Source organism: Cololabis saira, chromosome 21 (genome assembly GCF_033807715.1).
Source record: "Cololabis saira isolate AMF1-May2022 chromosome 21, fColSai1.1, whole genome shotgun sequence".
NCBI lineage: Eukaryota > Metazoa > Chordata > Actinopteri > Beloniformes > Belonidae > Cololabis > Cololabis saira.
This window is the reverse complement of record NC_084607.1, coordinates 33,230,280-33,254,131: the sequence shown is the minus strand read 5'-3', so window position 1 is coordinate 33,254,131 and position 23,852 is coordinate 33,230,280. Positions and strand designations below refer to the sequence as shown.

The following is a 23,852-nucleotide window of genomic DNA, read 5'->3' as shown; positions in this document are numbered from 1 at the left end:
ATGATGTTTTAAAGAGTAAACCCTGATTTTAAAATGTATAATTGATAACCCAGCGAAGGTTCCCGACAAGGACGTGGACCGGAAGAACACGACTGCTGTGGGTTATGGTCATTTAAATTTAAATGAGAAATAAAAATGAAGTTATCATAGTGGAAACAGAAGGAAACCCCCATAAATGAGGTATATATTCTCGTGATAATTTATGCATAACTTTTAAGGCTGCTGCTCTTAAACGTCCCTGCGAGTTCGTGGCGTGGCCTTTGAGAAGATGGCTCCTAATAAAGCGTGAGTGCCGTTTCTTATCCGGGACCTCCTCATATCCGTTAATACTGAGCCTGTAGCATCAGCACCACGATCACCACGAGACCGATATGGTGACACCATCACTCTGAGAGCTCGAAAGTTCAGGAGCGTGATTTAAATCCCACTCCAAGTGGAGTTACGTAAGAACACTGCACATTCACTGATGTTTGGGAGAGTTTTTGATAAGCAAATATCAACTACATCCTCCCCCAGAAGCGCCATGGCCCCGCCGGCGCGTCCACCTGCGGCCCGGACACGGGAACCCGCGTGGAGGAACTTGGCAGCCATTATTTGGCTTGTGACTTTTAATACTTAATATGTGTCTGCTTTTTAATGGCTCAGATGGCCTCTCTTTAACACACACACGCGTTTCCAGGAGCATATTTCTCAGAGAGACCTCCTACCGCAGCAGGCCAGCTCCGCCGTGACCTCCCGTGATCCCCGCGCTCTCCACCGCCATAAATTGTTCGGCCAACGCCGATGAGCCGAGCCAAAGGAGGAGGAAGAGGAGCGCGGGTGATTTGTCTGCTCATTAGCCTCCTCCAGACTCTGCAGAGGAGCTGGTGTCGAGCACGTGTGTGCGCGCTTTTCTGCGAAGCTCCAGCTGAAACATGAATCCATCCGCTGTTTCCAAACAGACACTAAACTGACGACTGGTATCTGAGCCGTTTTGTACTGAACAGTCATCTGGCAGGCAAACAACCCAGACGAAATCACATATCCAGATAAAAAAGCTGCAGAGAAATTCATTTCACTGAGCCATTATTTATCTACAAATGAAACGGAGCCAGAATAAATAGTGTGGGCAACCCTAAGTACCCCTGTTTCTGTTTCAACAGGTTTCAACAGGGGTTTGACCTCGGATAAAACCAGATGTTTTTGCAGTTTGCTGGTATAATTCAGGTGTGTTTACACAATGCCAAGTGGCAACAACATCAGCAATGGTTTTAGAGAAGCAACTGTTGCCACTCATTCTAAAACGCTGTCTTAACTATCTGCAGTGTCAGTGAGAAAGATCATTCACAGTGCATCCTGCCCAGGAGTGGAGGTCTCAGATTCAGATTCACGCCAACATCAGAGGGTCCTGCAGTTATTTGGTCTCAACGTCCAGAATGTTCTTTGGGAGAAGACACCGTACTTAAGCTGAAACACCTCATACTGTCAAGCTCGGGGGTGGAGGTGTGGTGGTCTGGGCCTGGACAACTTTATTCAGTGTTAATAATTCCATTTTAATAATGACACCTTTAGAGAAAACGATATTTGAGCTGCAGTAAAGTAGTAGCCCACCAACACTACAGAACACAAGACCGATGACTTTCATTAATTATTCTCTTGAAAAATGTGAATGATCTTTGAAGGATCCTTTCTGCCAATGATATAGAAGGGAAACAGACACTGCAGGCCCGAGACTCTGAATAGGAAGAGGCAGGTATGAATAATGGATGGATGATGTTATTCCAACCTGAGAGTGAAGCGTGATGGAGAGCGGAGGAGCGGCCCGCCGCGCAGAGCCGCTGCTGGAGCAGATATCCGTCAGCAGCAGCTCCGCTCCGGGACTGAACAAGCGGGAGAAGACACGGCGGACTTCCCCACCCGTGATCACAGGCCCGGGGTGGACAGAGCTGCCCACTCCACTCACTTCCTCAAATCACGGAATCATCCTGGGCAGATTTCAGAGGGAGCGTGGCTAAATGCCAAGTTTGGTTCTGGTAACAACAACTGTTTGTGATGAAGTTTCAGCTGCACTTCCGTTTCACTGAAGGTGCAGAGATCCGAAGTGGAAATGACAATTCTGTTGTAATAGACGCTATTACAATTGAATTGAATTGCATTGAATTGAATTGAATTGCATTGAATTGCATTGAATTGAATTGAATTGAATTTAATTGAATTGAATTTAATTGAATTGAATTGAATTGAATTGAATTGAATTGAATTGAATTGAATTGAATTAAAATGTCGTTATTAAAACTTCCCTGATTGTGAAACTGAACATGAGATCTTAGCTGTTGAGTGCCAAGTGGACCAACTGTTCCCCTGCTGAATCAGTTCTACAGCCACACCCACCCACACACACACACACACACACACACACACACACACACACACACACACACACACACACACACACACACACACACACACACACACACACACACACACACACACACACACACACACACACACACACACACCAGCAGCTGTATAAAACACAACTCAGTGTGACTGGAACCGTTCAGAGTCTGGTCCAAACAGCAGCTTCTGTTCTACTTCCCGGAGTCCGGGAGGCGGTCAGTGTTACAGGAATATCCGGGATGGGGGGGGGGGGGGGGGCGGCATTACAGCCCTGCTGTAACGCCCTTGAGGTCTTTGTTGTTGTTAGTGGTGTTTTTTTTAAGTTTAGCGTGATCTGTCTGGCAGGGGGGGGGGGGGGGGGGTGACGTAGCTTCCTGGCCGGGTTACAGTGCCCTGAACTCGGCCTGTTTGGACAACGTGGCCCCGGGGGCTCCGGAGGTCTGGGAATGTCGGAGGGTCCAGCAGCCTTGCGAGGTCAAGGGGGGGCCAGGAGCTGGCGGGGGTGGAGGTGTGTGTGCATGTGTGTGTGTGTGTGCGTGTGTGTGTGTGTGTGTGTGTGTGTGTGTGTGTGTGTGTGTGTGTGTGTGTGTGTGTGTGTGTGTGTGTGTGTGTGTGTGTGTGTGTAAGGGGGTCAACCTCTGGCTTCCAGAGCCGGTGGAGCTCATCGGTCAGCAGGCTGCCCCCTGAGTGAACTCCCCTCCCTGCTCGGGGCTTCTGTCCCTGCAGGAAAATGTCGATTTTTCTTCCTCCATCCCTCTTTCTCTCTGTTCCTGTCTTCTGGTTAGATTTCTGCCATTTGTTTCTCTTTTGCACGCATTGCAACCCCACCCACCCCAGCACGCGGACGCAGCCCCCCACAGTGGATTATTTCTAATTCCATTCGAGGAGGGGTCACACAGAAGTGCGCACACTTGTGAATCAACTGCTGCGCAGACAACAAACAAACAAACATACAAACTAGCAGAAAGCTAGGATCATTAACCAGAGCCTTGTCTCGCTTCTGATGGCATCTGGGCAATAAAAGTATCGATCCAAACCACAGCGACGCTTCCTGACAACAGAACCCGCGCTAGAAGGAGTTGTCCCAGCGCGCCGTGACAGTTTCCCTGAAGAAACAGCGTGCGTGTTTCTCCAGATGCGTCACGTGGTCTATAAATCTGAAATAAATCTGCACACCGGTCTGACAGACCACAGGCTGTACCTGTCCCCGACACGACAGCGGCAGGCCTGCTGCACACACACACACACACACACACACACACACACACACACACACACACACACACACACACACACACACACACACACACACACACACACACACACACACACACACACACATGAAGGCTGCAGGCCTCTTACCTTGGACGAAGCCATGTCTCCGGGCTGGTGCGCTGACTGCTCCGCCGGGCTCCTATCGGAGGGTTTTAATCCCCCAACCCCCCAAGAAAAAAGTTTCTCTACTTGTGGGATGTAAAAATAGTTGGAAGGTGAGGAGGACGTCTCTCCGTGAGCGTTACTGCGCGTGTGTTTGCGGGAGGAGGGCCGGGTTGGGGGTGGAGGGGCGGCGTCCTCCAAGTGTCTTCAAAGACGTCTTCTTTTTCTTCCCGTCTGTCTCTGAGCTCTAACCCCCCCCTCTTTTCCAGGGATGGGGGGTCTCGTGTGTGGCTGCTGAATAACAAAAGCAGGAGAAGAAGCGCTTAAAGAAGAAAAAGTGATTAATGATTTTTTCTTGTATAATTCTCACATTTTTCCTCAGGAGCTGTCCGCTCTGTCCTGCTGGCCAGCAAATAACTGGGGGGGGGGGGCTCTTCTGAAAAATCTGCTCCCATTCACAGGAGCAAACTGTCTCACAGTGATAAGAGACGCTAAAAAGACAAAAGAACAAGAATAAAAGAATCATTTCTCGATAGAGCTTCATTGTCGTTCAATGGAAAAGGATTTTCTACAAGTGAAATAAAATTGTTGTTAACGTGTAATACATAATTTTAGATAAATGTTAGATATAAAACAATTACAAATAATAATGAACATAAGAATTTGCCACAAAATAATATAAACATTAAAATAATATAAAAATGCGCTGTATACAGAAATAAACACATAATTATATTTTACTTGAGAAACATAAAGTAATTACAAATATTAAGAAATGATTTATAATTTTAAAAGTATACTGATAAATCATTAAGCATGAATATAGCCTACTAAAAATGTATTTTTTTAATGAAATAAGATATTATTTTTCTGGCCTTTCTCATATATTATTTTAGATTTAACTGAATTAAGTTTCATTCAAATTCATACGTAAGTTGAAATAATAGTAAACCACAAAAACGTAAATATATATTTCAACGAATGCATGTGTTATATGTTTAAAAATACACCGTTGCCCATATAATTTGAAATGTTTTTATTTCCAGAAACATTCCTCCTTTTTGTCTTTAATCTTTTCATTTACAGCCGCTTCATCATAAGAAGTGAAAAAGGTTTTATTTCAACTTCATGGTCAACAGTGTCCGTTGAAATTAAAAAATATATATACTAAAGACTTTTTCTCACGTAACATTACCCATAAGTAATATGTAAAATATGTAAATATATATATATATATATATATATATATATATATATATATATATATATATATATATATACACACCCATGCCTTTGATGTTAGAGTGTTTTTGTGTTCCTATTTTGACAGTATGGAGGAGGTTTTTTTTTCATTAATAGGTAGAAATCAGATAAATGTGGAGAAGGAGTCTTTGTGGCAAGAAGCCCGAGGAGAAATCAACCAACAAGTAATAGGGGGGTCTTCTGTGGGCCCTGGAATACGAGCGGACCAATTTGGGGGGCACAGTTTTTTTATTTAAAGTTCATCGAGAGGAATGCTTTTCTCTCGTATCCCCCCCTCCTGCTCTATATTTTTTGATACCTGCTCTAAGAAAAGAAAATGAGAATTAATACGAAAGCCGCGCCTCACAAAAGAAGTCATTTGTCATGTTGATTATCTATTTGGTTGTCAGGGTTTGAGCTATGGCGCTGCCCGCTCCCTTTATTCAACACACACACACATACACACACACACACACACACGCACACACACCAAATAAAAAAATATAAAAAACAAAGCACACATGTGCACGTAACAGCGGGCCAAAACACACCAAGAGGGAGAGAAATGTTGGGCAGAAGTAACATTCATTTGGGCATCACAAAATCAGCAATGAAGTTTTTTTTGTTTTTTGTTTTTCTTGAAAAGGGAGGTGCGGTAGAGCAACCGTTAAATTAACGGGAGAACAGGAGTGAAACGGAGCACGGTCGTGATTTAAAACGAGATTACAGGACGTAATGTAGCAGGATCAGTCATGGCGGGACAGATTCATCATCGCAGTCGCCTGATTTCTGCAGACAGGTGGCTGCGCCTTTGTAGGCTAAACCAACAGCAGATTAAACGACATTATTTATTGTGTGCGCAAGCGAGCGCATGCACGGCTGCTTTTAATACATCCTCCATGCAGCACCCCTGAAACCAGTCCGGAGAAGACACAAAGGAGGCTCGGCCTTTAGCTTTCTGGAACAGCAAAGAGAGCCCATGTTGTTCCACTACACGACATGAGAACATATAAGTGCATCATTCATCTGAAAGTTGATTCAAGTGGCCATCGTACTAAACTAGTGACGTAACTTTAAAAGAGCAAACCATGCTGCATTTGGAATGAAGAAAGTGAATAAGATAGTGGTACATTTCAGGCATTTATTTAAATTTCTGTGAAGTATTTACAGACAAGAGGCAGGTGTGGACACTGAGGAGGAGGAGCAGAACCAGGAGCAGCTCACAGGAGGACGAGACTCGGGATCAGCAGCATCCTCACAAACACGACACTCACATTCGGAATGTTCATAGAAATACCAGAGAGGGAGAACAAAAGAAAATCCAGGTATAGGCACAAAGTGAAAGGAAAGAAAGAGGAAGGATGAAAAAAAAGATATAGAGAAAGAACCGCGCGCATTTCACGAGCACAAAAGTGTCTGAAACAGAAAAAGAAACCAGTACCGTTTGCGCCACCGAGGGCTCCCCTTTCTCCTGAACCCTGTCCCTTCATCTTCCAAACAACTGCCCACCATTAAATTACATATTTAAATTTACACATAAAAGAAAAGAAGATCGATGTATGTTTTGATCATTTCAAAAATATAAAAGCTCAAAAAGCTGTCACTTCTTCATAGGAGCAAAGACAAAAGAGGATGAGAACATTTAAGTGAGGTAAAAGTACATCATTTAGTGCTGCGTTCTTGTACTCCATACGATTTTGGCGTGATTATTTAGTACTCTTTGTTTAGTAAGCCTCGCGGGGCATACCCTGTTTGGTAAATTGTTAAAAAAAAAAAAAAAAAACGCTTAAATTAAGTTCATTTCTGCTTTCCAGCAGATTCTTTTTTTTTTCCTTTTTTTTTTTTTTACAACATTTGGAACTCACAGTCTCCCGACACGGCCTGCAACAGCAGAGGAGCATTTCACAACCAAAACTCCATCCAAAAGTCACCACAGTCACTTATTTATCAAAAGCTATACTTATATTATTGCCTTGAAGCAAAAACATGAATGCAGTTACTATAGCAACGGCAGAAGGTGGCCGGCCGGTCCTAGTGGAGGAGAAAACGTCGGGGAAACCGACGCGTAAATGGGATGTGAGGCTGCCGCGTCTTCTTTATGTTCGGGCTCATGCGGGTGCATGTATCCATGCATGTGAGTGTGTATTGGGGGATGGGGGGCTCTTTGGGAAACTAGAGCTTCATTTATTACACGTGTGTAAGGCGGTTAGTGCTTTGGGAGGCGGTTCAGCCGCTATGTACTCGCAGGGTGAAAGATGGAGACCACCAGTCTGATTTCAAATAAGAACGAGGGTTTTCCTTCTCCAAAAACGAAGAAAAACGACAACCAGAATCCCTGGGAGGAGACTGAAACTGCGGGGGGAGTGAGAGGAATCGGTGTGAAGGAAAAGAGAGGCCACAGATTCACACAGTTCGGTCACTTCCATCTGCTTTTCCTTCTTTTTGTTCATATTTAGTGAAATAAAGGTGCCCTCCTCGCGCCTCAGCGTCCTCCCGTCACGTCACACGGAGTTCTGCTGCGGGTCAAGGCCGAACTTTGGGCCATGACACTTCAAGGTCCGAAACCAGGCTTATTCTGGTCCACAGTGCAGCTTCTGGTGGTTCAAATCGAGCTTTCCCCCTTTCAGTCGTTCAATGTAGGAATTGGAGGGCAGTATATATATGTGGGGGGGCAGAAATCCTGGCCGCCGCCCAGAGCCGCGCTATAGCGGCCCGCAGGCTCGGTTCTGGGGACTGGCCGTGCTGCCCGCCCCGGAGCGGACTTTGGTGTTGGGCAGCTTGTGGTCTTTCTTCCACTTCATCCTCCGGTTCTGGAACCAGATCTTGATCTGGCGCTCCGACAAGCACAGCGTGTGCGCAATTTCCACCCTGCGCCTGCGCGTCAGGTAGCGGTTGTAATGGAACTCCTTCTCCAGCTCCAGGACCTGCTGGCGCGTGTACGCCGTCCGCGAGCGCTTCGGCTCTCCCCCCGAGAAACTGGCGTTTACTGGGGAGGGATACAGAGGCAGGGCATGAGGGATGCGAGACAGGAACACCAGAAACCACAAAAGAAACTCAGCTAATAATAATAATAATTTAAAAATATTTGTGTTTATGAATCCATCCGACATAGTTTTTCAATAAAAATATTCTGTTTGCACACAAATCATGTTTAATGATCGATAACAGCAGAATTAGTTCAACATAGGTGGAAAATACCAATTAAGTAATAATATCGTATCTCGTTTTAAACAAGCCTGCAAACCTAAACTAAAGCGCAAGCGCGAGAACATGCAGTGACATGCAAACCCCACGTTCACGGCCGCGGCGCCTCTCGCTGCATCCACGTGCTCTATAAGCACGTTTGTCTTGGGAATAATTTTAAAATAATAACGTTGAGGCTTCAGTTTGCGGGGGAGATGTCTGCACCGACACGCACGCTCCCGCGGCGGAAACGGCCCAAGCACGGCGGCGTCTCGGCAGCAAATCACGCACATTTTTGGGGCTTAGTTTTGCTGCGCGGAGGTTGCGATTTTTTCAATAATTATATTTATATTGCAGGCTAAGGGTTCCCTTCGGGGACGCGCACGGATGTCCGAGGCTGGACGCGCGTCCGTGTCGGTTCCACGGTGAAGGTCGTGCCGTTGTCGGTGGCGGGCGGGGCGGGACGGGAGTCATTACTGGATAATGAGTCAACATTTCTGGGGGACAGAAACCAGATTCCCGTTCCTGTCCAGAGGGGACCGCGGAAAACTGCGTGAGAGCCGCTGTCCTCCGCTGATAAACAGCCCGGTGTGCGGGGGGTGGGGGTGGGAGGGGGGGGTTACATGATGGTGACTTTGCAAAACTGACACTGTACCGTCGCGAGCGTGCACTCCTGTTTGTTACAACACAGAGCCGTGACGGAGCGGCTCACTTCCGAGCTGTACAAACATGAATATTTCATCTGCCATTAAACTTTCCTGCTCGCGAAACAACCGCTGGGGGAGGGGGGGGTGGGGGGGTATGGAGTCAAGTCCACCGTTTATACCCCAACCCCCCCTCCCCCCCCGCCCCCCCCACACTTAAAATCGAATTACCAAAGCATAAAAGCTAAGTTATGGCTCGCTCTGGTTGTCATAAGAAGAATCAGAGCAGACGAGTCTGAGACATCAGGAGACACCCCCGCGGAGCAAAGAGAGGGGGGGGCAATAAAAATTTATGTAGGGTGTAATTACATTGACCCTGCAGACAGTGCACCGTAAATTCTGACCCTGACTCTGAGAGCAGAGCTGTTCCTCTGAAACAGAAACAGAGAGGGAAGCAGCAGAGTCAGAGTCACGGCGGACAGGAGAAATCCCTGCGTGGATTTCAGCAGCCACGAGGAGACAGGGAAGAGGGGAGGGAGGGGAGGGAGGGGAGGGGGGGTGAGGGGGGCAGAAAGTTTCCATGAGCTCTTACCAATATTTACGTGCACTTTCTTCATCCACGGGTACACCACCGGGTCCTTCCGCGCGCCCGCGGCGACGCCGGTGGTCTGTCCGCAGGGCGGCGGGGGCGGGCTCGGTGTCACCGAGGCGCAGCGGCGGCTCTGCTCCGACACGCCGGCCGGCAGGACGCCGTGACCCCGCGGGGGAGTCAGCGCCGCGGCGGACTGCGCCGCGCACGACGTGTACGGCGGCTGCGCTCGCGGCCGCGGCCGGCTCTGGTGCGGCGGGTGCGCGTACAGGGAGTCCGGCTGGAAGGCTGCGGGCTCCGGCCGCTGGGGGCTGTAGTAGTCCGGGGAGTGGCTGGGGAGGTAGTCGCTGTGGGAGTACTCCTCGCAGGGGGGGAACTGGGGGTCCACATAGTTGGAGTTGATCAGGTAGGAGCTCATGGCCATCAGCGCGCGATTTTACTGGAATATCTCCTCCTCGGAAATAAAAAACTAGCATTTCTCTGCCATCCCTTCACTCTTTGGTTATTCCTGCTTCTCTGGCCCCTCCCACTTTTCTGTCAACTGAACAAAGTTAACACCCATGTGACTGCAGATGACCAATGGCGCGCGTCCTGGACAAGCCCCGGATAAGGAAATAGGATTAGACATCCATAGTCGCGCACGCGCATGATCATCTGGCCAGAGTCCTCCAGACTCCCCCCACGCCCCCCACTCCCCCACCGCCGTGTTTTCTCCGCGGATCAGCGTTTCTGTACGTCACGTGTCAAAACAAAGTGTCTGAAACTCACTCAGAGCGTCCGTGCGCGTGTGCCCAAGTGTCTGACTGTGTTTTATCTGCTCTTGAAACTCCTGCACACGCACCTCCTGCGCCGTGGAGTGGGTGGCAGCGTGTCAGAGATGAATCTGGCTTGTTAAGGATCGATAGAAAATTCATCAGGTAATTCAGGTTACACGCCCCCCGCCCCCACACCCCCACGCTCCACTCCTAAATCACCAACGGACTTGTGCACGAACAATCCTGCACCGTCTCCCTCTCAGTCCCACGCACACCGACCCCCCTCCCGCGGTGATCCATCAGCCTCTTTTTACCTGCATGTGCAGCAGCATTTATCTCTCTGAACTTCCCCGGCATGGTAAGTGCGAGCAGAGGTGCGCGGCTCTTTGTTTCACTCCGGTAGGGAGTGGATCTGTCCACGGCGTGGCTGTCCGTCTGTCAGTCTCCTCATAAACGGACCGGACTGACAGATTCATCTGCGCCCAACAGAATGTTAGAATAAATGATTTAAAAATGTCACGTTCTTGGCTCCAAATTCCACTGACGGGGCAGAACTCGATTTCCAAGTCCTTTGTTTCACCAGAACTGTCTGTCCTACACCCTAAGCTCGGTTTCCACCCGTACATCCTCCAAATGTGACATTTTTCACGCAGTTAAGGATTTCCTGCACGGGGGAAAAAAATCGATGTAGGTAGGCCTTCCAAAAAGCCGCTTCTCCTCCTAATGGGAAGAAAAATAACAGGGAAGAGCGAGCGGAGTTTCATCAGGACAGAGCACAAACCCAAGACACAGAAGTTTCAAACTATAATATATGAGATGTAGTTTTGGAGTCCTAAAGCAAACGACATGATACTCTGCAGAGGAAGAGAGAAGGGCCTGAACATGTGCTCCATATCCACACTCATCTCCAAACGGACTCCAACAGGAATGTGGCTGCCGTCGTCTGGAAATCAACTATATACTCCCCTAGAAGCGAATTTGTGATTATTTCAGAGACTTTCACACAAATCCGGATCTACAGGGTAGATATAGAAGACATGGCTCTCTGGGGCGCGCGTTCACGAGTCCGGGACGGGACGGTGTTAGAACCCAGACCTCCCGGGGAGGATGGCGGTGATGGTGCACCACCTTCTGCTGCAGTCCACGAGAAAGACGCAATAACACGACCCGTGCACGGACCAGAGGCCTCAAAGTTTTTATTATATCATGCACGAAAACAGGAAAATACGTCTGTAAATATTTGACCCTGAATTTTACTGTAAAGACGATGTTACGATTCTCTCGAAGGAGATTTAGAACGTTTAATTTTTTTTCCCCGAAATATATATTTTAGCTAATCGCATGAAAAATATACGTAATATTCTTATTTTTTAATCTTGGATGAACTGAGTTTGATGGAAGCGTTTCTAAAGTGGAGGGAATACAAGGCCTCCACCAGGTCCAGGTTTCAGAATGTTCCAATGTTATTTTTTTAATGCTACAATTAAAATTGCATTCAATTTAAAATCAGTCCAAACACAGTCAGGATTCCTCGCAAAATGGAATTAGGAGTGCAGTTGTAATTATTCTAAAAAACGAGGGGACGAGAAAAAAAAACCTCTTGGCAGCAGGAACCGAGGAAGATCTGAGAGAATGAAGGGAATTTAATGAAAGAAGAGACAAATCACTTGGGCCGCTGAAACGCTGTCCTACCAGAGGCTCTTCTGAGAGATGTGACTGAAGAATGGATAGAGCAGTGAATAAATGGATAAATACTCCTCCGCTGCGCCGGACCTGATGCCAGCGGTCCCCCAAAGTCTCATTTAACTGGATTAAAAAAGTCATATGACGCACGAACGGGCCTGCAATACATAATGGATCTGTCCGGCTGTCCGGCTTTCTCTTAGTCCCAACGAAGAAAGAAACATGTCACAATTAAATAAAAACAAAAATAAATGAAAGAAGTAGACTATTTTCCCAACAATTCTAATTGCATAAATCTACAAAATTCTGAATTTTAATAATTTCCTTCCAAAATGTCATAATTCTTAAATGACAGGCCCGTTTCCACGAACATGCCCGTGTTGCCTCCCTGTTTTTCCTGTGATAAATTATTTAGTAAACTTAAACTCCGTAAATCACGTACACCATTTTACTCTATTCTATTCTATTCTATTCTATTCTATTCTATTCTATTCTATTCTATTCTATTCTATTCTATTCTATTCTATTCTATTCTCTTTTCTTCGTATGTGGCCGTGTTCCCCTCACCTTGACCTTCCGCTGTGACGGGGGGGTTGGGGGATGGGGATGGGGGAGACTCAGGTATCGATCAAGGTGTGTTCGCCTGCCTGCGGCTCTTCTCTCACCACTGTCAAGTTTTCTGTAGAATCCCTTCGGGGTGTGTGTGTGTCTGGGGGGGGGGTGCTTTGTTTCCAGGAGCCCGGGTCAACTTGCTGAGCAAACACGCAGAAGCAATCAGGAGAAGTAGAAGACAAGCATCCACGTTGCTGAAACTGAGGCGTCAGACAGCATATCTGCTTTTTAATGTTTTAATCAAGCTCGCGGATTTAAAATGTATAAAACATATTTTTTTTCTTTATTCATTGTCGTTCTTTCTTTTAATAAACAGAGGAAATATCTTCTTTGGTTACTGAAAGCATTCGGAAAACGCTCAGCGGCCTACAATAAATGTAAAAACAAATATGAAACCATTGCAGGCGTTGAAGTTTTTAATCGGGAAATGTTTGAAAGGTGGAGTTTAAAAAGGACAGTCGTGGAGCGGAAGTGCGCTGCATTTACTTTATCAGTTGTGTTTCCTGGTTAAACTACGGATTGTGAGTTTAAATGAACACGACACAACGGCGTATACAATTTTGGGTTAAAACATTGGGATTTAAAACAAAGCAAACGAAATAATGAGTCAAAGAAAGAACGGAGGCATGATAGTGAATCACTAAAACACTAAAACTGCTTATATTCTTCACAAGCCTAGGTGTCTCCCTATGCGTGTGTTGAATGATTTTAATTAATCGCCCCTCTGAAATTCTTTTTTGCAAACAATAAGGATAGTTTCCTGTTGTCTCATGTTAGACCCAACTCAGTTTAACTAATAAAGCATTTAAAGAAACATGGAACGGGGAAACTCTGCAGGTTAAATCTGTGTCAGACACAGAAAGATTTCTAATCTTATCCAAAAATTAAACGCTGATATAAACGAGTCACATTTCTGTGTAAATATAGGCCATCCTTTTTAAATCACCACAAATTTGCCCCCCTCCCATCAGCGGCTGTAAATGGCTTCAGTTCACAGGGAAAATTAAAAAGCGCACGCTGAAGGATTAAACGGCCTCATTATGTGCAGCCAGCGGACTTGTCACCCTTCTGAAATATTACCGCCCGAACGACACGGAGAGGAGAAATGTGCTGCTCCTCCTTTGTGCACTTTGAAAAATTAATTGAGGTTCAGTCCCCTGGTTATTGTCATGCAAAGCAACGGACAGAAGTAAAAAATGTTCTGGTGGAGGCCTGTTCCATGTGGGGATCTGAGCGGCGGAAGAACGCACGAGCTAAAACGGAGAAACAGACGACAGAAAAGCAGAAAAACAGCTCCTCACATCCATTCCTGCTGCCGCAGCTACGAAATGAAAACCTGCTGATGAACAGATGCCGTTCAGCATGAAAGCAGCGTCTGATGGAGGGCCAAAACCGCGGAGAGCGGCCGAGCGCTCGTTCCCAAATCACAGCCTTTTATCAGCAAAAGCAGCTTGAAAGACAGCAATCAGTAAGAAACGACCACGGAAAAACCCAACATCTGGATCCTAGCTGAGGAGCACGCACTCGAACCGACAATCGGGCCAAAAATGTAAATAAAATTAAATAAATGAAGCGGAAATTGTACAATATAAAGCAGCGTCTCCAGTGTCAGATCTAATAAAACACTTTTGCCATCGTTGCTTTGGAATTTGATTTAATGTTTGTAGGATTAGAACTGATCTATCTATCTATCTATCTATCTATCTATCTATCTATCTATCTATCTATCTATCTATCTATCTATCTATCTATCTATCTATCTATCTATCTATCTATCTATCTATCTATCTATCTATCTATCTATCTATCTATCTATCTATCTATCTATCTATCTATCTATCTATCTATCTATCTATCTATCCATCTATCTATCTATCTATCTATCTACAGAAACAGGAAACAGGATGGAAGATTTTTGGATGCTGTTGTTTCCACTCGGCTCCTCGTGGGTTAATTAGTGCGACTAATTAAGCCAGTGCGCAGCCGCAGTGGGGATCACGGAGCGGAAATGCGCCACTCAGATGCCCGGGGGGCGTGCACGGACACTAATCAATCAGAATATGGATTGATAAATCGAGCAGAAGCTGTACTGTGCTGAAAACAGGAGGGGGGTCGAGCACGTGGTCTTCCCCTTCCTCTTAGCATGAGCGAAGCACCTGCCAGCCACACACACACACACACACACACACACACACACACACACACACACACACACACACACACACACACACACACACACACACACACACACTCACGCACGGCAGCATGCAGATGAGCAGCCACTTCTTCTGCAGGAACATTAATATTTCCATCTACTCACTCGTGCAGCTGACTCGCGGGCTCGCGCGCCTCCCCGGCCGTCCTCGTCATCCTCTCCTCCATTTACAACGTCACACTTTCTTTTCCTTCACCTCTTCAACAAATGTGGATGCAGTCCGTTTCTTTCGCCGGTGCAGGAGTTTCCTTGGTACCGCCGCGTTCAGCGGTCCTCTCGGTCCTCTCCCCGTCCCCCGTCCCCCGTCCCCCCCCTCGGTCCTCTCCATCTTCCAGGTCCACAGGTTCTTTATTCGGAAGTCTTCGTCTTAAAAATGCCTCCTTGTCATTTCTGCGCGCCCCGTTCTGCCTGACCGCGTGAACGCGCATCTCCCCCCCCCCCCCCCCCCCCCCCCCCCCTGGATCCGTGCTGGATCCGTCCAGGGCGCAGCCGGAGCCGGGGAGCTGCGAGGTTCGAGCCGCCGCGGGGGCCGCTGACTGGACTGGGGGCTTTCTGCGGCTTTAAGTGCGTGCGCGGACTCAAGTTTTCAGATTAATCTGCCACTTTGGCACAGTCTTTGTTTAACGGGTGAGGCGTGTCCCCCCCCGTCCCCCCCGTCCCCCCCGCGAGTCCCTGGTACACAGTTTAATGGCGCTGAGACGCGCTGACCTCCCGTTCACCCGAGCCGAAGCCAAGCCTCCTCCCTCACCCTCCTCACCCTTTCTCTCTGACATTTCCTCCCTCCCCTCCCCTCTCTCCCACCCCACCACCCTCTCCTCACCCTTTCTCTCTGACATTTCCTCCCACTCCTCCTCTCTTCACCCCCTTACTTCTGTCATCCTCTCCTTTGCCATCTTTCTCTCTAAATTGAGTTGCAGTCATTAACCTGAAGAAAAATGGTCACTGGACGAGGGTGGGAGGGGTGATAGTGTGTTCTGTGTGTGTGTGTGTGTATGTATGTTGGGGGTGCTTTTTCTCTCTCTTCTTCTTTTGCAGGATCATTTCTCCTTTTCCTTTTCTGCTGGATGAATACAGCCAATGCCGAGCCCGCCGCGCGATGGCGCTGTCCGAGCCATCGGCCCCGACATGACCGAAGGAATAATCGGGTTAATCAGAGCCGCTCACTACTCGCTGCGACGCCCCGAGCGGGTGCACAGGTGTCGGGTCTGCAGCTTGATATTCGACTCTGGTGGATCTTTACACCGCGGCCACATGTCCACAGTGGACTTCCCCGGGGTTTTCTTTCCACTTTTTCTCCTCTCAATCGTGAAAATAATGTACATCCGGTCTTAGTTTAATCGACCGTGTCTTCTGTGAATCAAATATGAAAGTGTTTAGTTAAAATACAATTTATGTGTTATATTACGAGGGTGTCTGGTGTGGATTTTTACTGGGAAAAGCTCTGAAGCTCCTCTGTCCTCTGGAGTGACTAATCGATACGGCTGTTGAATCTGGACTCAGTTGGAATAAAAAGGAAATAACGACGATGGTAACGAACTGAGATGGAACATGATTGGATTATAATCAGATGTACTGTATTTTTAATTTGTTTAATTCTGAAGTAATCTGCTTTGGGATTACTTTCCTAGTAAACTCAGATGCAATATCTTCCCATTATTAACGCCCTCAGACCCGGCTCTTGTGATGAGTTTTTATTTCTCGTTCCCTTCATTTAATCTAATTAATTTCTTTAAGATCCAATCAGAGGATCTGCGAGCCTGGTTCCGTTGAACTAAACCGAGGAATGACGTCACGCATCTGTACCGGCTAGTCTCCTTAAAAGTGAATTCTGCAGTTAAAGTCTGTCTTTCACGGGTTAAGTTTCATTCTGAAAGTCTGTCGTTTCCGTGGTTGATGGCAGTTTTACGCCTGGCTTTGACCTCTAATTTGATCAGAGGTGTCAAAAGTATTCACATTCATTACTCAGGTAGAAGTATAGATACTAGAGTTTAAAAATACTCCTGTAGAAGTTGAAGTATAAACTCAAGTTTTTTAATCAAGTAAAAGTATAAAAGTACTGGTTTCAAAACTACTTAAGTTATAAAAGTAAAAGTAATGTAAGGGGGAAAAAAGCCATTAAGGAAAAAAGCCATTGAAAATGAATGCATCTTAGTATAATGCAAATATATTAAAGAACCATATATGTGTACTATTGAGCATTAACATGTGTTTCAGAGAGCAGGAGATATGATGACTAGTTGCCTATAAGTATTGTAATGTTGCAAAAAGTCAAACTTCAGAGGCATGTTATCATTTATCCTAACCTTTATTGGAATGTACATCCAAGTTTAGTTGCAGGAATCTGAGGGAACGGATGTAAGAACAAAACTGGACAAGAACATCTGAAACAACCACAACCAAATTCACTCTATCCGGATGGAACAATTTAACTGGATAGTTTTTTTTCACCTCTGAATTTGATGTTGTTTTGAGTTTCTCAAAATTAAAAATGGTCAGCATTTAACGGCCAACTTAAAAAAATAAATAAATATATATATGTATATATATATATATATATATATATATATATATATATATATATATATATATATATATATATATATATATATATATATATATATATACATATATACATATATATAAAAAAAGGAACTATTCAAAAATAAAAAGTCTATATATATATATATATATATATATATATATATATATATATATATATATATATATATATATATATACACACTTTTTATTTTTGAATAGGGTAGTTTATTTTGGTAACACATGTTTAAAAGCGGATATGAAAAACAATCATAATCGGTCGAAAAAGAGGTAATTGCTTATTGGTGACTATATAATGTAAAAAGTCCAAGAAAGGAACAGAACCAAGTAACGATTAAGTACTGATACGTTTCAGTGGTATAATAACATATTTGATGTCCATATCAGATGTTTGCCATCAGAATCTGTGTCTGTCGGTGAACCAAGTGTTAATCAGCGTGAACAAAATATGTAACCACACACCTGCAACCCCGACATGCTCCCCCACCAGTACTACCACCACTCACACTCACTCACTCACACACTCATCCGTGTTCTGCTCCCTCTCTTCTCCGTGACTGAGTGAGGGAGGCAGAGGTCAGGCGTTCACCTCTCCTCTGCCTCCTGCTATCGTTCCTCTCATCTGTGCCCCCCACCTCCCTCTTCTTTGCCTTTGACATACACCGATCGGTCTGAGTGGAGTTGCTGAGGGGGAGAGAGGACGGAACTCACGCACGACGGAGAACTTTTGACCCCTCAACTCCGTGAACCTCGAATCTCCAACATCCAGCTTTTCTCTAACAGAACCCCCCCCCCCCTCAGGATGGGAAACAGCAGTGGGGGGGGTGCAGAACTCAGATGTTGGGGATTTATTCACTTCTTTAAAACCCTCTTTTTCTCTGAACTCGTGAAAATGTAACGTTAGAGGACAAAGGCAGCTCGGAGCTCGGAGCTCGGAGCTGGAGCTGGAGCTCGGAGCTCGGAGCTGGAGCTCGGAGCTCGGAGCTCGGAGCTGGAGCTGGAGCTCGGAGCTCGGGGAGCAACCCGAGGTCACTCTGGCCCCCCAGCTGTGATGGAGGTGCACGGGCAGGGCAGGGCTCGGGGCCTCTCGGAAGGAATCTCTCCGTCCTGTTGGTCTGAAGCGGGCTCTGGTGGCCGCACGGGAGATCTGCACCCCACCAGAAGAGGAAAAAAAGAAAAAAACAATGACAAAAAAAAAAAACAACCAACACGGCTCCAGGCGCTGAGGAGACGGTGGTTAAAATGCGAAACTAACCATGAAACCAAAATAAATAAACGGTGTTTGTGCCAATTTAGGTCATGTTGATAACTTAAAACGATTTACACCACAAGCCACGCGTTCAACATTCACTCAGTGCTGCCCACGGTCATTTAGCGTGCTGGGCAGGAAATGATCCACCTACGAGAGGACTGCTAAACCCCACAGCCACTCCAGAATCTGGACAGTCTCAGAAAATTTGAATATTGTGATTTTCTGTAATGCAATTACAAAAACAAAAATGTCATACATTCTGGATTCATTACAAATCAACTGAAATATTGTTAGCCTTTTATTATGTTAATATTGCTGATCATGGCTTAAAGCTTAATAAAAACTCAAATATCCTATCTCAAAAAATTTGAATATTCTGGGAATCTTAATTTTAAGATGTAAGCCATAATCAGCAATATTAAAATAATAAAAGGCTTGCAATATTTCAGTTGATTTGTAACGAATCCAGAATGTATGACATTTTTTTAAATTGCATTACAGAAAATAAAGAACTTTATCATAATATTCTAATTTTCTGAGACAGTCCTGTATATAGGACCAATGTACACTTCCATCCCCTGATTAACTTTGTGTCGTCTGTGGATCATCATGATCCACAGAAAAATGCCACATGGGTTGACCTCTGTTCAGCAAATAAAATCAAACAATATTCAGAACCAAAAACCACTTCAAGCGAAGGTCAGTGTGAGCTCTCCAGAACCAAGGACTGATTACATCTTTTAAGGAGATGATTCCATACAGGTGATTGACGGGATATTAACCCGGATCCGTGTTTACGTCTGACAGTTGCAGGACTGGGGAATTAATATAGATGTGACTGAAACTTTTGTGACACAACAAGGCCACGCGTGTCTAAGACTTCTTCACATCCTCTGATAGTGTTGTTTCCGTCCTCACACTCCCATTGGTCCTCTTTAAAATGACCTTGAAAATAAAAAATAAAGTCTCGCCCATAATTTAAGCGTTCTGATTCGAATATTCAACAACATTTTATCAGCTTTTTATAACCATAAATGTTTATTTTAGGCCCGAAAAATGGCTGAATTAGTTGGGGGATGAAGGAATTCGGCGCTTTCAGATAAAAAAAAATAATCAAAAATGATGTTTCCATTCATATTTTGTAGATACTTTTATGCAAAGCAACTGAAAACAGAGGGATCAATTCAATCCCCAGCTAGCAGAACACAAAGTAGATGCCATTAAATCGGCAGTCAACTACGAGCGCATGGCGAGGATTAAGTGCAGCCTGAAGAGAGGTGTTCTTGGAAGAGACACCTTCTTGAACGTAGATCTTCCCATTGATAACTTTTCCAGCTTTTCCATCACTGAGGAAGCGTGCGAGGACAGTCTGGACTGACATCTCCTCGTGTCAGGAGAAAAAGGGCGGGGTCAGTTCTTGTGACAATATTAATTGTCATCTATATTCATTAATAACGGGGTTCATATAAAAGAAGGCTCCAGACCTGAAATGATGGTTTGACAGCCTTCTGTCGAGGCTGCAGGTGAGTCCTGCTGCGGCTGCGTTTGGACCGTCTGGGCTCCCGTCCGCGTCCAGCCAGCCGCTCATTAACCCACTCTCATTTAGACATGTTTGTCTGAACCCATCTTCTCCTCCGGAAACGGGGACACTTCCGAAGTCAGTCAACTGTTAATTCCTTTCCCCGATGTTGACGAGGTAAACAGCTTTCTGTTAGTGTCGGCTGCAACCGTCTGCGCATGCGCGGAAGCATTCCCCGAGCCCGTGCTGTTGAACTCTTGGTGACTCCTCCTTCATTACTCATCGGGCCGCTCACCCCGTCACCCAGGGGTCAGTGCGGGTGACGCGGTGGTCAGCGCACACGCGAGCGGTGCCGCTGGCCAAAACAGTGGTCAACCAGAATGAAAGTACTGGTCAGGAGAGTGGCTGCAGGTTGAACCAAACACATGCCCGTGGGCAGGCCGGGCACTTTTCCATCTTAGTTTTCTAAAGTGCCCCTAGCACCCTCCATCCCCCACCACTCAACTCCCCAGTAAACCCACCAGACATGACACAACATACCGGTATCACAGACAAAGCCCACACACCAACGCAAACACACACGCACCTCCCGAAATAAAGGCTCGGTTTCGTTAGTGTGTCACTTCACTTATCATCACTAACAGTTTAAGCTGAGGCCTTTTAACGGCCCCCACGCTTCAAAGGCGCACACAATACACATAAAGTACACAATAAGCAGAAAATAAAACACGTTAGCAGATGAAGTGGCTCTGAAGCCTGGAACTGCCCTGTGTACATAAACTGGATCCAGATGAGAGCAGGCCAGAGACAAAGGAGACCGCAGCTCCAGTGGCGGCTGCTGGAGCGGAGTTTCATTTTAACCGAAACCTGGACCCGAATATCAATATCCTGCACCGTATCTGTGACTACACTTGTATCTCCAGGGGGACGGGGGAGTAAATGGGGGTGATGGGCAGCGGGGCTGAGCTGGAGGGGTCTATCTGTATCCTCATTAAAGGCAGGAAGTTGATGAAAAATGAAATGTGAAGGTTTTTGTCTTCCTGTTTACTGAACTGAAATTTCCTCCTTAACCTGGGTCATTCCCAGTACACACACACACACACACACACACACACACACACACACACACACACACACACACACACACACACACACACACACACACACACACACACACACGTGTATGTGTAAGTCTGTGTTTTCCTATAATAAACAGAAATTATAGAAGAAGAAAATTAAATTGCAAATATGTTTTGACATATCTTTCCAGCATCAGCTTTGTTGTGTCAGTGACCATAAGACCATAAGAGAATCATACTTTCCCTTGCTAATAGTTGATTAGGAGCAAAACTAAAGGGGATATATATATATATATATATATATATATATATATATATATATATATATATATATATACACACACACACACACACACACACACACACACAATAATTATTACTGATACTATCAATATTATTGTTGTTGTCGACAACATTTTGAGAGACAGTGCATTCCTTTTTAGTTTTGTTATAAAACAGCTCGCATGGAGCGCAGATTACGAGACGATCGTTACTGTAATACTCGTGTGTGAGTGTGTGTGGGTGTGTAAGACAGAAAGGAGAGCTTTTTTGCTGATAAAAAATAAATAAATAAATTGAGTAAAAAAAAACAACAACATTAGAACAACATCACTGAATCAGATAATTTTCGTTCAAATCAGAATATGCCTAACACCTATATATATATATATATATATATATATATATATATATATATATATATATATATATATATATATATATATATATATATATATATATATATATATGTATTTATTCTTTATCTTTGTCCACTGTCGTGACCCCTTCAATAGGGCCTCCCCCCATATAATATACACAAACACACACACACACACTATATATATATATATATATATATATATATATATATATATATATATATATATATATATATATATATATAACCTTGGTTAATTATGTTTTTTCAGGCCAGTTTTTCCTGTTTCCTTTGTTCGTTTTTTTTTTTGTCTCGTGATGCCATTAGTAAACTCGTGAACATTTACTTAAATTTTTTTTTTTATGTTTAATTATTTATTCCTGCAGTCGAAAGTCAGATTCTCTGGAGATCGGATTGGGACTCTGCTTCCGTTGATATTTCCAGTATTTATGTTCGCTGATCGCAGTGGAGGGTCTCTCTGTCATCTACGTGGTTATCTGACTGTGATCTTTCCTGACTGACATCATGATAAACACATGTTCCCGTTTGTAACTGCACCATAAGTCGTCTCAGAGTTGTCATTTCCATCCATCCATCAAATTTAATGAATTGTGGGACAACATGCCCCATAATTTGATTTTCTGGGATGAGAATGTTTCATATTTGAGTTTCTGACCGTGTCTGGGTCCCGGGTTCCGTAAAGAGTCCTGCTATCAGCGTGTAGGTGAAACCAGCGACTCAGTCCGGGACGTGTTTATCCGCAGCGGCGTCTCGCTCACACCCATCCTGTGTGGAAACCACATTGGGGCGGGGGCGCACAAAGATTTTCTTTTACTACTCAAGGACGCCTGTCACTGGCGCGTGCATGTACGCGCGTCCTCGCCTATCACTTTCTTGCTTAATGTGAATTCACAGGGACTGAGATTAAATCAATGATGGCCGCGCGCAGAAATTCTGTTTGATCGTTTATTTCCACGGGGATTTGCAGGGGTGGGGGGGGTCTCTGCCTCCTCGGCCCAACACCACAAACACTCCGACCAAAACCATCAGAGGACCAAAACCTCGTGTCTCCAACCAGCTACACATGCGCACAGAGGTGGCAAACACTGACAACACGAGCTCAGTGCACAGATGCGGCCACATGTGTCAGCGCGCTCGGACTCAGCCTTGATTGAGAATGTGACACATCTGAAACGGACCGGAGCTTCAGCGCCGGTCCTACCCGGTCCTACAGGGATCTGAGCGACACCATAATGACCTCCCTCCCCACCCTGAGCCGCTCCAACCCCACCCCTCCCTCTGCCAGAGGCGGCCCTGGTGCTCGGCTCGCTGCGCGTTCTGGGTCTCCCTACCTCCTCCTGGGTCTCCGCGGGTCTCCGTGTCCGGGAAGAGCGCAGATCTCCAGGCTCTGAGTGTGAATCAGAGCAGCAGCGGCGGCTGCTACTGGCCCGCTCTCTCTCCCCTTTCTCTCTCCCTCCCTCCCTCACACACACATACACACACACACACACGCACACGCATCCTCGTGCCCGCCACACTGACCCCTTCAGGATCCTCACGCAGCCGTTAAACCGTCACTGGCTCTCCAGAATGTGAAATATATAGTAGAATGTCAACTCCCCAAAACCATAAAAGCAACTTTATGGAGCCCACGTGACCCGCGGGGAGCCAGTGAGAGGTGTCAGCGCGAGGCCTGGCCTGATTTTTACGATCCAGCGTGGACATAAAAACGCTCATCTGTTTGACATGTAAATGTCAAGGCTGCCTCCTTTTTTTAAGAGTTTGGCCCAAAGCAGAAGGGGGTTAGTTTTCAAAATGTCTCAGCGCACAAACACACGGACGAGGTGCGAGAGTGAGGCCATGAGGAGGCCCGGAGCGCGCACATGGAGCAGGAGCGCTGCAGCACATCATCCGGTGAGTCCCAGGCTTCATTTACTTCACAACCACGAGAGGACGAGTGGATTTGGCCTCCTTTCCGGCGGAACACGCAGGAAAAGGGACGCATTAGTCCTCGGGCCGATGCTCGGCTGTCACATCCGTCAGAGTCGGAGTCTGTGATGGAAACCAGCCCGAGCTGCGCTGCTGTGCTGCTTCAGGGGAGGGGGG

At 45.8% G+C, this 23,852-nt stretch overlaps 1 protein-coding gene and 1 pseudogene across 1 annotated transcript; both read right to left on the bottom strand.

Moving 5' to 3' along the window:
• LOC133422161 (collagen alpha-1(I) chain-like) overlaps positions 1-23,852 on the bottom strand; it is an 84,631-nt pseudogene that overhangs the window by 45,099 nt on the left and 15,680 nt on the right.
• On the bottom strand, positions 6,138-10,010 carry hoxb4a (homeobox B4a). The gene is made up of 2 exons (XM_061712155.1): positions 9,418-10,010; positions 6,138-7,984 (listed from the first exon to the last, which is right to left on the bottom strand). Exons 1-2 carry the CDS (start codon positions 9,836-9,838, stop codon positions 7,701-7,703), a joined length of 705 nt encoding a protein of 234 aa, XP_061568139.1. The 5' UTR covers positions 9,839-10,010; the 3' UTR covers positions 6,138-7,700.

Bases quoted from the DNA above. Each gene is read 5' to 3' on its own strand.
- hoxb4a (XM_061712155.1), bottom strand. From the start codon at position 9,838: ATGGCCATGAGCTCCTACCTGATCAACTCCAACTATGTGGACCCCCAG. The intron at 7,985-9,417 runs GTAAGAGCTCAT...ATCCCTCCCCAG, and splicing joins GAAAGTGCACGTAAATATTG to TAAACGCCAGTTTCTCGGGG.